General features: G+C 41.7%; 1 protein-coding gene across 4 annotated transcripts in view; it reads right to left on the bottom strand.

The window, feature by feature from the left end:
• Positions 1-12942, bottom strand: part of CEP120 (centrosomal protein 120) — a 45622-nt gene extending 32680 nt beyond the window's left edge. For 3 of the 4 annotated variants that reach the window (XM_030512744.2, XM_030512745.2, XM_030512746.2), the window contains exons 1-7: positions 12692-12942; positions 10484-10640; positions 9499-9613; positions 5856-5997; positions 3658-3806; positions 2260-2457; positions 23-250 (exon numbers count right to left, since the gene is read on the bottom strand). In XM_030512744.2, coding sequence (XP_030368604.1) covers positions 23-250; positions 2260-2457; positions 3658-3806; positions 5856-5997; positions 9499-9613; positions 10484-10640; positions 12692-12743 — 1041 coding nt within the window. In that variant the 5' untranslated portion in view covers positions 12744-12942. The remainder of the gene's footprint in view (positions 1-22; positions 251-2259; positions 2458-3657; positions 3807-5855; positions 5998-9498; positions 9614-10483; positions 10641-12691) is intronic. The other variant, XM_030512747.1, reaches the window with a different exon arrangement.
• Positions 12943-14859: the final 1917 nt, after the last annotated feature.

Below are 14859 nucleotides of genomic sequence, written 5' to 3'. Positions count from 1 at the left end.
ATAATAAATGAGTAAGCTATACCTGGGCACTCAAGCTCTCCCTTTGCAGAATTACAGATACCCCAACAGTAGGAGCCATATCCAAAGGCAACTGTGGCAGTTTGTGTTTAGCTCTATTTGGTGGAACAAGGACAAATGCTCCTTCTATCACCACAGGATGTTGATCAATCTCCACATTTCCTTTCTTCAGTAATCCAGATAGGGGTATTTCAGAGCTCCCAAGAGACTGGTCTCCACAGCAAAGATGGATCTGCATAGATACAAAGGTGTTAGAATGTAACTGCATGTCCCTTTCCACTTGAACTGTCTGCTCACCCTCTACTAAAAGTAGCATAAGTGCAACACATTAAAATGAGTATCCCTAGTCTAGTCCTTGTATGCTGAGAACAAGTGTTTTGAGCAGTGCAGGAACAGCTAAGAAATTTCAGTATTGAGCAGGCAGGATCTGCCCAGTGCTAGCACAGTAGCAGATCACAGCATTGCCCTTCTAAGGACCTGTCATATCATCCGTTCTGGAAAACAAATTCAATAGTTGTGGCTTCTAAACACAGCACAGATTCTTGTCCCTGAAGTAGTGACATTTAAAACGCATGACTGCAAAGCTCAGCCTTTGTGTATATATTTAGACACCACCTAAAGAGCAAGGATTTTGAATTAAGTAACTGTGTTCTTAATTTCTAGTAAGAAGCATTATTCCTTTTTCAAAACTTGAGTCAACTCTCTCTTTCTTCCATGACTTAATATTTATACACTTAAGTAGAAGATGATCTTAAAAAAACTCCACAATCTAAGGTGGTGTATTTTCCTCAGTGAAAGTTACTCTTTGAAACTTACATATCAACTTTGTCTTTCCAATAAAGAGTCACTTCAGTTCTGTTTTAGCAGATGAGAACACTGTAATCTCATCCTTAATATTTATTACACTTGATGAAGACTTCAATGCTAAAAGGTGTCAGCTGCCAATATACATATCTAGGTGGGTATACACGCACACACACGCTATATATATACTCCCACAAACACCCCCCTACTCTGGCAGCTACCACCTTTTACAAATAAGGTCTTCATTTTTGAAAAATTAAATATTAAGGATCACAATACAGTGATCTGTTCCTGTATCTTAAATTTTAAGAAGCTGGGTGAGAAGTTGGGGAAAGAAAACTGTAAATGAAGATGTGGATCTGACCTCATGACAACTTGTTTAAAAAGTCGTTCTTCAACATGACAAAAACACACAGTTCTCTGTATGTGTACATATGTATAATATGCTATATTAAATACTTTGTTTCAAGACTATAGACTAAGATTAAATTCCAAACACGTCAGTGCATGTTTCTCCAAAAACTCATTAGAAAAATACTGAAAGTTGAGACAAAAAAAAATAAATCTGAAACAAGATTTAAACAGAAACATTCTTAAACTTGGATAATAAAGCTAGAATAGCCTGTACAAGTTTAAAGAAAAATAACTTTGAAGGGATCCAGATCCAAGACTTTGTATAACTAACACCGTCTTATTTACCAGCTGTGTTATTAGAAACCCTATACTACCCTAAATCAAATAATCTCATTTTGTAATGAGTTAAGTGTAAGCCAGACAAACATTGCCATAAACACTCTCTATACTACCAGATATTTTGCATCAGAATAATTTAGGTTGTAAAATACCCTTCAGATCAATGAGTACAACTGTAAACCTAATACTGCCAACTCCAGCACTAAACCATGTCCCCCATTTAAAGGCATAAATAAACACAAGCAATATTCTGTAACAGCCCAAATATGGCTGTCCTATTTAAAAAGAGTACTTGGTCAATGAGTGGGGAAAAAAAGCCAGACCTCCCTAATTATTCATAAGGGTGCTGAACACAGCTATTTTAGAACTTAATAAGTATGACCTGAGCAAGCGGTGTGGGTGAGGTCATCACAGGCAGCACAAAGCAGGATTGTGGGTTGCAGATGGTCTGATTGCAGAATAGGATCCAGAGAACGCCACGTTAACACTTTGGGACTATCATGTTTCAGCAATACCTTTTATCATGTTGTGTAACCCAGCTTACTATAGCAACTGTACTAAAGAGACAGCACTCTGTCTAGGTGCTGCTAGGATTTCATTCATATCAGCAAGGGAATCAACTTATATTTAAGCCAAAATACTGTAATACAACCTAGCTCTGGAAAGAGAAATGCTTTCTTATTCCAGCCTGAGCCATATTCTATTTTCACTATTTTCGTTCACATTTGAGAAGAAACAGCTTACCTGCAATTTTGACTGTGCACAAAGATAAACTTGAAGGACATCAACTGTACTACGTATTCGAACTGAAGCTCTTTCTGGCTCAAAGTTTGGATTAATTAAATCAGTGAAAGGTTCATTTGTGACATCGTTTCCCAGCAATGAATAGTAGAAAAAAAACTCAGGCTGTCGTTCAGGAAGCTTCATAGTAGTAGGAACTAACTAAAAAAGATGCAGAAAAGGAGATACCGCCTTCATTAATGTACAGTTACCGTAATCCTTAAGTATTAGTTTTGAAATTAAAGAGCTGAAAGTGATCTCAAACTACCAAGTAGCTGACCTAAATGCTAGCTTGCACTATACACTCAAAGAGAAAACTTTTATATTAACAATCAAACTGAACAGAAAAAAAAAAAACCTTATTGTTCAAGCATACCAGAAACTTGCAAAATGCCGCACTTTGAACTACCTTTAAGATTTATCAGCACCAAGGGCTGTAACTGACATATATTCAATAATGTCAAGTACTGCACAAATATTCAGAAATCAGCAGTGCCTCCACAATATCTTTACAGTATAAACCAACAATGCAGATTAGATATTGAGTTATGTAATAACTTATGTGATTGAATAAAAGACTAGAAAAGCCAGAAACAGCTACTTCATCCTGTAGCCACTGCACCTGTGAGTTCAATGGCTACAAAGGAACAAGCTACCCCAGATTGATCACAGTAAGTTTACTTCACAAGGCCCTATAATTCTGCCATGGAAAAATATTTTCTATGCAAAAATATGACAAGACTAAGGAGAGTTTTTCATATACTTTAAGTTACAGATCAATTAAAATCATGCTGGCTTGGAGTCATGACTTTCACAGTAACTTGGGCATACCTATATTTTAATTCAGACAGTGTGTATCAGTGTGGTACAGTCCAGCGTAAACACAGGAGCTGAAGCCTAAAGCTGAAATAATCACATTAGCATGGCACTTCATACAAGCTAGTAAGTCCTTCCCTTAGGCAAGATGTAAGCTCTATTGTTTCCTATATCTTACGGGTCTGAAAGGTGTTTTGTCTTGGTTGAACTTCAGCACATGTGGGCACCACACTGAAGGCTGGTATTATTCATAAACATACTTTTAATACTATATTGTAATATAATGTATGCATTTCATAGATGTTCATAATTTAAAGAAAATACCATTTTGGTGCTCCAAAAGCATCTGATCTTTCATCTGTAATTTGACATGCACTACATAAAAGTTTAAAAATCCAAACTCATATATTAATTCAATATGGGACAAAGCTACTTAGTACAGGAAATTTAACTATAAAAATTCTAACTAGAAAAAAGGCATGGCAGGGCAAAAATACCATCATTAGACAGTACTTCTTAAAAACTATATATAGCAAGGTAACAAACCTGTTCCAACTGTGTGGCAAATGCAACAGTCACAGACAAGACAAAGTAGTCTCTGCAATGCTCCGCTGGTCCAATTTGATGACAACCCTCTTCTTTGTTCAAGACTGGTACAATACTTTTAGGGTCTAGTCCAGAAAGAAGAGCAGATGCTAAGAGAGAATTAAAAAAAATTAAGTAACTTGCTTCAGGAATCTTACCTATCATTTTAGTTATGTACATGTGAAAAGAAAAATTACAAATAGAAGGTCTTGATGCTTTCAAAGCATTTCAACACAATGAAGTCCCTAAGTATACCAAAAAAGAAATTAATTTCTATCCAGTGAGCACAGATGTTATTTTGAACACTGTGCTAGACAGAATGCCCCTGCATATTTTTATTTACTGTTACAGTGAATAACATTACAGTGACTATTTCACTAGGTTAGAGTCTACCATGCTGTTTATTTTACTCATTAAATGAAATGTAAAACAGTAACAGCATATGTTGTTTCAACAGTTGAACAGTTGAAACAAGTATGTCTCACTCCACAGACGTTTCGAACGTTTAATTTAAAGACTTTTCAACTGAAGACTTCAGTGCATAAAGCACTGTTTGTATGCTGGTAAACTAGTTTATAGTGCTAGTAATTCAATACATTCAAGACATCTCAGGTTACACCAAACAGTAATAATCACACAGCACTTTTGGTAGTTAACCTAAAGGCTCCACTTCAAACACTAGAAACTTCAGACTACTTAGGTCAGTGAAGCAAAATAATAATAATAAAAAAAAAAAAATCAAAATATATAAAGGAAAACATCTCCATAACTCTTTGAGTAGACTAGGACTGGGTAGTCTAGCTTTGTCACACCTAATGCTTGTAACATTAACTTTAAACCTGCGAAAAATCTACATGTCAGTTTTCCTCCAATGCCTAAATATGGTATTAAATAATCTTGAGATACAAAAAGAAAAGAGAAAAGCTGTCAAACTTGTTTGTATCAATTATTCCACAGAAAGCATGAAGTAAAGACAGTGCTGGATGAAAGCATGAGGGATTTCTTGTATTTTCTACCAGTGTCATGAGGAGAGCTTTGTGGGCAGAAAGATCACAAGGGAAGTGCACATTTACACATCATTAACAGTTCCTTGCCTCCTTTACAACCTTTACAGTATGCAAAATTCCCTGTGCTTTGTTGTAAACCAGAAAGGAGGAAGTAAGCTAAGTAACGGAGTAAGGCCAATCTGTTTTTACAAAACCACAGATCATGATAAGCAGATGATGAATTTAGAATTAGGAAAAAGTTACCCTCAAGGCAAAAACACAAAGTAAGTAAGTAGAAGAAAATCCACTAGTCGTATCAGAGGCTCAGTTTTTGGAAGTTACATAGATATGCTTTATTTGGGGGGGGGGGGGGGTGGATAAGAGGGAGGTAAATCTGGTTTTAGCTGGTGGTTTTTTTCTTTAATCAAATTTCTAAGGGTTTGGTTTTGCTTTTTTAAACTATTAACTTGCAAGTAAAAAATCCCAGTTAAACCAGTAAATCCCCCAAATTTTTTAACCCAAGTTAAAAAATTGACTGAAAAGCACAGCACACAAAGACACTATCATTAATATTTGAGTTCTAACAGATTTTTGACACATTTCACTAATTACTTGAGAGGAATGTACAAGGGAATCCAGAAGTGGGGAAAATCCTAACAGTTAAAATAGATGTTACTTCAAAAAGTTATCAATAGAACATGATTTAAAGTACCGACTGATTTAGATTAAAAAAAAAAAAAGAAAAAAATCTGAAAAAAGCAGCAGCCTACCTAACAAATGAAATATTGCACTATGTCATAATTCCAAGCCCAAACTACTGAAACTGCATTCCGTAAGGAAGCTCCTTTCTTATTTCTTTCATTACAGAACTTTCTAAAGTCCTGAAATATGAGTAAAATGCCCACAGGAGTAAACTGTAAGTCCCTGATGCTAAGATCAGTTGGTTTGCAATCCTGTCCACCTGAAATTCACACAATTACTACAGCAAAACATCCTTTTAAAGTTAATACCAGAAGGTACATATATCAGCTGTAAAGGATTTACATGGGAAATGCTGTGACATTAAAATTCTTTTGAGACTTAAAAACAACACATTTGCAACAAGTGATATGTTCATCTGGCACAGGGACATTCTTAACTCAAAGTGAGTGATATTCTCATTATGTTACTTACCCTTCCCTTCTCTAGGAGGTGCCTCCTTTGCTTTAAAACCATCAACCAGTGCTTTTGAATCAGTCTCCAACACAACACCTACTTGTATTTCAGATTTAAATTTAATGTACTTGTTATTAAGTAGCGGATACCATTTTGGTGCCTACATGATTAAAAACAAAAAGTATTTTAAAAACATTGAAATAATATAATACTGTTACAGGGAAAACAGTAGTAGCATTTCTACTACATCACTACTTCATTTGCTGCAAACAGAGCACAGTGCATGAGCCTGGGTGTGGTGTGACGGTCTGCACAGGAGGGTGTGCAGGGAGGACACCTCTTTGGAGGAGGGACATTCTACCGGCCAACTGCAGAGACTTCAAGTCCACATAACCCAGCAACTGGGCACCGGCACCAGTCAGTGACCATCTGCACAGCCCAAGGGCACTCATCCTACCTGCCCCTCAGAGCAGTAATGGTGGGCACCCATCATAGAGCAAAGACTGCAGCACTGGTTCGGCAGTCTGCACCCTCTACCCTGGTAGCGGCTGATGCTTCCACCCAGACAGAGCTGCTGCAGCGAGAGGCTGCAGTGCAGACCTGAGGCTGCAGTAAGTGCCCAGACCTTTCTCTTGAGGCAGGGACAGGCAGCAGACCTGCCTGCAGACAGCGTGCTGAGGTGGAGGACCTCCTGCAGGAGATGGAGGCTGTGTAACATCAGGGAAGGGTGAGAAGGAATTGGATAGCTGATTCCAAGCGTAGTCTGTAGTGGACCTACAGCCAAAAACTGCCCACCAGCACACATAGAAGGGAGAGGGGAGCAATAATGCAGAGGAATGGAAGCTTGCAATGGCAAGGACCTGCAGGAGGACAAGACTTCCCCCAAAGATTGAGGTGCCCTTGCAGAACCACTTTGGCATTCTGCAGATTGAAGACATAAGACCCATCATGAGAGACGCTGGAGCTGAGTATGGCAGCTTGATCTGCTCCCTGTGCAACAGGCAGCACAACTAAGGAAAGGCAATAGGTGATAGTAGGAGGTGACTCTCCCCTGAGAGGTTCAGAGGCATGCATCTGCTGATCTGACATGCTCCCTAGAGAGGTGTGCTGCTTACCAGGGGCTCATATCAGCGATGTAAGCCAGACTACCAAGCCTCACACAGTCCACTGACCATTATCCACTACTGTTGTTTCATACAGACACCAGTGATACAGCCAGGAGCAGTCTGAGGAGTATCAAGGATTACAGAGCCCTTGAGGGCAGCAGTAAGGGACTCTGGAGCACAGGCAGTTTTTTCATCAATCCTCCTGGTCAAAGGGAAGGGGTTGAAAAGGTCCAGATGCAGCTGGCTAATCAACAAATTGTTACAGGATTGATGCCTCAGCCAGGGGCTTAGCTACTTAGACCATGGGACTTGCTTCGAGATACCTGGTCTGCTTGGGTCTGATGGGGTCCATCTGTCAGAGAACAGGAAGGGCATTTTCAGTCTTAGGCTTGCCAAGTAAGTGAAGAAGGCTTTAAACCAAGTTTAACCTCAATCCATCCCACTCTTATGAGTTTGATGCCAGTGCCAGCAAACGATGCCCAGAGGCTCAAGAGGGATCAAATGCCAGTCACTCCAGCCAGTAAGTTGACTTCATCCCAGGCCCAACTTAAACACCTCTATACCAACACACATAGTGTGGGGAATTAAAAAGAGCTAGAGATGTGCGCAGGCCTGCAGGGCTACCATCTTACTGGCATCCCAGACATGTGGTGAGATGGCTCCTGTGACCGGAGTGTTGGAATGGAAGGCCACAGGCTCTTTATGAAGGACAGGCTGGGGAGACGACGAGGGGATGTCACCCTCTATGTCAGTAACCAGCTGGAGTGCGCAGAGCTCTGCCTGGGGATGGATGAGGAGCCAGCTGAGAGTTTATGGGTCAGGATTAAAGGGAGGGGACATTGCAGTGGGGTCTGCTACAGGTGACCCGACCAGGACGACTGAGCAGATGAGGCCCTCTATAGGCAGATAGGAGCAGCCTCACATTCACAAGCCTTGGCCTCATGGGGAAATTCAACCACCCCTATATTCACTGGAGAGCCAACGCAACAGGGCACAAGCAATCCTGGAATGCCCTGACAATAACATCCTCCTTCAAGCAACAGAGCAGCCAGTGAGGAGAGGTGCTGTGCTGGAACTTGTTCTCACCAACTAGGAGGGGCTGGTGGGGCATGTGAAGCTCAAGAGCAGCCTTGGCTGTAGTGACCATGAAACAGCGGAGTTTGAGATCCTTAGGGCAAACAGGGTGTGCAGCAAGCTAGCCACCCTGGAGTTCAAGAGAACTGACTTTGGTCTCTTGAGGGATCTGCTTAGTAGAGTACCAGGGGATAAAGCCCTAGAGGGAAGAGGGGCCCAAGAGAGCTGGTCAATATTCAAGTATCACCTCCTCCAAGCTCAGGAGAAATGCATGCTGACAAAGACGAAGCAGAGAGGCCTCTGTGGATGAATAAGGAGAGCCTGTACAAACTCCAATACAAAAAAAGGAAGCCCTACAGAGGACAGGTAGGCTGGGAGGAATACAGAGAAATAGTCAGACCAGCCAGGGATCAGGTTAGGAAAGGTAAAACCCTGACAGAAATCTCGCCAGGGACATTAAGGGCAGCAAGAAAAGCTTCTATAGCTATGTTGGTGATAAAGGAAAGACTAGGGAAAATGTGGGCCTAGTGGGGGAAGACAGGCTGAGAGAGCTGGGCTTGTTCAGCCTGGAGAGAAGGCTCACAGGAGACCTTAGAGCAGCCTTCCAATACCTAAAGGAGCTTAAAAGAAATCTGGAGAAGAACTGTTTACATGGGCATGTAGTGACAGGACAAGGGGGAGCAGCTCAGATGGCAGATTTAGATTAGATATAAGGAAGTTCTTCCCTGTGAGGGTGGTGAGGCCCTGGCACAGGTTGCCCAGAGAAGCTGTGGCTGTTCCATCCCTGGCAGTGCTCACGGCCAGGTTGGACAGAGTTTTGGGTGACATGGTCTAGTGGAAGGTGTCCCTACACATGGCAGGGGGCGCTGGAACTAGATGATCTTTAAAGTCCCTCGCAAACCATTCTATGATCTACAAAATATTCTTTAGTTTTTATTTCCAAAAGTTTGGTCTATTTTGAGTATACTATTATACTAAAAGATTCTACAGAGCAACTCCTGGAAGACTAGATGAACATACTTTTTGCACCAATTTGTACAGTAAACGATTTAGCATGAAAAGTATGCTACAAATCTTCAAGTTCTCAACTGAAAATGCACAGTAATTTATATGGATCACAAAGCCTTAAGAAGGACACCAGGAATCTTATGAAGGACAAAATAAGACATCAGGGTCCTGTTATGATCTGTATCACAGTAATGTTTTGATCAAGCACAACACACAATTTTGATTAAACTTATATATACAATTATATTATGTTTACTTTATGCTGTGTTAAGGGACTAGAACTTCCAATTGCCTAACACATCTTCCACTACAGCATATTGAAAAAAAAACAAGCCGCAAAGTGCATGATCAGCTAGGAGTCATACTCCGAAATACGACCCAATTTTTGCCTGTGCCTTAATTCAAATTCTACCATCTGTAACAGTACCATTGTCAAAACATAAGTTTTTAAAGCTTTAGGCCCCATAACATACCTGTTTCTTTTCCTGTGCAGCCCTTAAATCAAGTACAATATAGCCTATATTCTCCTTAGATGAAGATACAGGATCCAACACAAAACACTGGAGTTTTATAGGTGTGCGCTGCAGTCTGAAACAACAACTCAGTTGAAATCCCAAATGTAAAAGTTACCTGTTCACAAATTTAAGTTTCAAGCATACCAATGATACAAAATTAGTTAAATAGCTAGTTTCTGTAGGTCAGAAACAGAATTTATACTGAAGGTCTAAAATTCATCATTAAAGTGACAAAATGAAGAAATGGATTAATTTTGTAAGATGAGTGTACTGGAGTCTTACAAAGCCTCAAGTGCTATTAAACAGTGATTAGTGACAAATAAATGCAATATCATCCACATACAAAAAATAAGCACTGCACCTCACAGGAAAGTGGAATTTCACTGGTAAAGGTATCTTAAGAACAGGAGTTACGCAAAAGATTTTTGTGACAGGACCAAACAATACTTAGAGGCATAGATAAGGTATCTAGCACAAGGTACATTAGGCATTTTTCTCTCAAAGATCACGTGGCCTTTTTAAATTTTTGAAAATACACAGGTAATATTAAAATCTGTCAGTCAAAATGAAATGAGAGTTATAGAAACCTTATTCAATTTCTCACATTTTCAGAAGTATTTAACATAGGCTTTTCAGGTTTGAAGTTAATTCTTTGTCACCATATACATAAGAAAGCTTGAATCCAAAGCTTGAACTATAGAATTATTAATTTGCTATAAGCTCTTGGGTTTGTTTGTGTAAAAACATACCTTTATATCACACATTTTGCTACATATTACTTTTGTTTCTTGTGGCAACATTATGGTAGGTCAGTGTACAGCTAAAAAGGTTTCTAAAAAAAAAATAATTCAGATAACAGTAACAGAAAAACTGTATTTCAGTAGCTGTTAAGAGAAGAAAATTCAGTTTTATCTCCAAATTAGACTGAACGTTCTAATGTTACCTGTGCTGATGAAGCGCTTTCCTGTCAAGTTCCCAAGCCAGTTCTGTAGCAAATTCTGGCTGATCAGTGTGCTCTACAGGATCAGTAGCCAACTGTTCACCGTCAAACTTTGCCTCAACTATAAGCAGACGCTTGGGTCGTTTTGGAAAATAGCGCCCTGTAAAAGAGAGTAACTGCCATGTGCCATCACAAAAAAAAAAAAAAGTAGCGAGAGCTGAGATTTATGCCAGAAACCAATTACATAAAACCACATTTCCTATATCATCTTTCCTGCACTTTCTCTAAAGCTCTGTTCTTTATATAAAAAAAACCCAAACCAATCTTCCCACCCTGCAGCAAAAAAAAAAAAAAAAAAAAAGAAAGAAACAGAATATTTGTGAAGCATACACAAGCTGAAGAAACAGCAAGACGAGACATTAAATAACACAGAACAAAGAGTAAGAAACTAGACAACTAGCATGATTTGAGAAATCTGTGACTGGATTTAGGTCAAGCAAACAGGTGAAAAACAGATTGAATGTTTTGCCTCTACTGCAGATTTTATCACCGTCCCACGTGAAAGCAGCAAAACACAATCTAATGAAAGCAGTGAAAGGTGGTTTTCCAACTATTGTAAAAAAGAATCACTACTAGATCAAGAAAGCGTCTAAAGTTGTGCAGGATTTGTCCTGTGCTTAGTATCGTCTCACATTCCGATTAATAATTTAAATGACAAAATGAACACTTAAAATTTACACATATCAGTGTGGGGAGGTCCTACGTACATGTCAGAGAACAGTATCTTATTTTAAAGCTGCCTTGGCAAGCTACCTAAATGGACAGAGAGGATTAACTTGACAGGGAGAAAGCACTCAGCCCCCCGAAAACCAAACAACCCAAAGTGGGGTGGGGGAGGAGAAATACATCAAACCCCACAAAACCTACACACTAGCACACTAGTTACACTTCAGTAAGTACAATCTGTAGAAATACAAGATGAAGCATGACTAGCTAGGCAGTCAACACTAAGAAAAACTTACAGCAGCCTGCCAATATGGGATAGAAACACCACATTCATACTTAGAAATAAATAAATAAAAGGAGGACATGAACTGATCAGGATCATCACAACACATGGGCTGGACTCCATCATTTTGACCCCGATCCCAAACCGTCCTGACGTGTGCTGCCTGACTGCACCGGCTTCCAGCCAGCCAGGGTCCACCAAGCCTGTGGTGCTGCTGCCCACAGTGAGGGCAGATGGCCTGCACAGTGCGGGTGCCTCTGCCTGCACTCGGGCTCGATCCCAAAGGAATAGTGGGAACAACTGCCTGCACCAACCAGGTCAAATGGCAACACGGGCCAGGTGAGTTTGGTAGTACAGGAAAGGGAGAATGCTTTCATAGAATCACAGAATCAACTAGGTTGGAAAAGACCTTTCAGATCATCAAGTCCAACCATTACCCCAGCACTGCCAAGTCCACCACTAAACCATGCCACTGAGGGCCTCATCTACACGGTCTGTGAACACTTCCAGTGATGGTGACTCCACCACTGCCCTGGGCAGCCTGTTCCAATAGCGGACCCTTTCAGTGAAGAAATTGTTCCAAATATCCAACCTAAACCTCCCCTGGCGCAGCTTGAGGCCATTTCCTCTTGTTCTGTTGTTTGTTACTTGGGAGAAGAGACCGACCCCACCTCACTACAACCTCTTTCAGGCAGTTGTAGAGAACAATAAGGTTCCTCCTGAGCCTTCTCTCCTCCACACTAAACACCCCAGTTCTCTCAGCCGTTCCTCATCAGACTTGTGCTTCAGACCCTTCACTCTGGCCCCACTCCAGCCCCTCAATGTCTCTCTTGTAGCGAGGGGCCTAGAACTGAACACAGGATTCGAGATGCAGACTCACCAGTGCCCAGTACAGGGGAATGATCACTGCCCTGGCCCTCCTGGCCACATCACTTATTTTAGATATTATTTTACGTATGATTTTAAATAACGTTTTGTGTAAGTGCCCCAGAAACAAACTGGGGGTGGTCTGTCCTGCTTCACGAGATACACACCCATCGCGTTATTAATTGAACAGTTCACTAAATGCAGCGGAGCTCAAACCGCTCATTCCATAAGACAAAACGCATCCACAGGCACCGAGCCGCGCCCCCCCCCCCGCCCATTTTCCGTCCAGGACGGAGGCACTGACCAGCAGCCGGGCGAACCCCTCCCCCGGTTACCTTCCAGCACGGAGACGACTATCAGCAGCCGATCCGTGGCCCTGAGGACCATCTCCCCGCCCCGCCCGGGGGCGGGGGCGGCGGCGGCCGGGAAGCGCAGCCGCTGGCGAGGTGGAGTGGAGGCCGCAGCGGGAGCTGCACCGGCCCTGCCGCCACTCGCCTCCCTTTTACCGCCTCTGAGCCTTTAACTGCCAACCGCCGCCGGCCGCTGCACTTCCGCCTGGCAACTGCGGCACCACCTGCCGCACAGCGCGGCGCTTCCGGCGCGGCACGGCACGGCACGGCAAGGCCGCGCCCCCGGAGCTCTGGCCCCGCCCTCATCACCCGCACCCCTTGTCCCGGCACTTCTGCTCTCGTGGCGGCGTGTGGCAGCGGCGGGCCGCCGGGCCGTGTTGTGGGCTGGCCGTGGGGCGGTTCGAGCGAGGCACGCTGTGTATTAAAACAGCGAAGTTTCCTCATGTTTGTCCCGCTGTGATGCGTGGCGGAGGAGAGCACTGAACCTGGCTCCTGAGAAATGCAGCTTTGTCGTGCTCAGATCATTGCTTAAGATAGTCTATCTTCCGATGAGGTAATAACCAGTTAATAATACCAGGTATTAGTGTCCCTTGGCATCCTAGGTTACATGTATGCTGTGAGTGTGAGGCAAAAGAAACCATTTTTATGTTTACAGTCTCTTGTTTCACAGAATCACAGAAGAGTTTGGGTAGGAAGGGACCGTAAGCTCATCCGGTTCCAACCCTCTACCCTGGGCAGGGGCACCTTCCAGTAGACCAGGTTGCTCCAAGCCACATCCAGCCTGGCCTTGAACACTGCCAGGGACGGGGCAGCCACAACCTGTGCCAGTGTCTCAGAGCTCTCAGGGAATACCTAATCTAAATCTACCCTCTTTCAGCATGAAGCCACCCTGCCTTGTCCTGTCACTACATGAACTTGTAAAAAGTCCCTCTCCAGATTTCTTGTAGACCCCTGTAGGTATTGGAAGGCTGCCATGTAGTTCCAAGTTCTAGTTTCTAGTTTATTAGATAGCCTGGCAAAAACTTTGCACTAACATAAACCCCTTCTATCATAGTAACACACACATTTCAGGAAGATATTGAGTCGTGATTTGCAAACATCAGGGGAGGGAGAGCCCCTTTCCTTTTGGAGGATTTCATTCCGGTTTTGAAACACTGTTAAATGCATTTTCTCATTTCTGAGTTGAATCGCCCAAGTTCAGTCCTGGCTGCTGCTTTCTGCTGTGGCATCTTCCACTGTGTAACACTGCATTTGGCATGATAAGTCTGCATGTTTACAGTTCAAGTTCTTAAATTTCTGTAACTGTCAGCTTCTACACACCAGGCTGTAGGTACTTTTAAAAGAAGACTTGAAGACAGGCCTCTGAAAAATGAGTCATTTTGGCTAGGGAGGGAACATGATCACAGAAGATGACAAAAATGTAAAATTTACCTTTTTTTATTTGAAAATTTATCTTTATTTATTTTTTTATTTGAAAACTGATTTCTCTTGGTGTGATTCCTGGAAATAATGTTTTGTGGTGACTTACATGAATTTATTACATATCAGAATGCTGCAGTTTGTAACCAGAGTAAACTACTGTATCAGTAAATATATAAACAATTAAATTGCTTATTCCAGAAATTAAAGCCAGTAGTGATTTCTGGCTGAAATAATAGTTAAAAAATACCTCTCAGTGGACTTTTCCTTTTCCTCACAACAGTCAGCTATATTTCATCACTTCTTGTTCCCTTCTTTCTTCTCTTCTTAATTTCCCATATTTTGTCTCTCTAACCTTCCAAATCCTTTGAAATATTTTTCCACTTTCATTCTTACTTCTTCTGCAGACCAATGACCCAGGATGATATCTTCCTCTAGGGAGAGTCTTCACAGTCAGCTTCTTTCCTTTGTAAGTCTTTAGGTAGTGCTTACCTGAATAAAGACTTGCTATTTTTCTCATTAGTCTTTTTTTGAAATAAACAATCTCAGGTCCCAGAGTTCTTTCTGTTAGTCATGTTTTCTATGATTTTAATTTCTGTTGCCCTTCTCTGGGCTTTTAATTAGCCCTCACCTTTCTTCATTGGCAGTGCCTGTAGGTGGATAGATTACACCAGGCAAGGCCGCCTTACTGTTCTCTACAACAGAATTACTGCATGTTTTTGTCTATGTTCTCC

This window comes from Strigops habroptila, chromosome Z, assembly GCF_004027225.2.
Source record: "Strigops habroptila isolate Jane chromosome Z, bStrHab1.2.pri, whole genome shotgun sequence".
NCBI classification, from domain to species: Eukaryota; Metazoa; Chordata; class Aves; order Psittaciformes; family Psittacidae; genus Strigops; species Strigops habroptila.
Note: the sequence above shows the minus strand (reverse complement) of the source record. Positions and strands in the feature narration are given on the sequence as shown.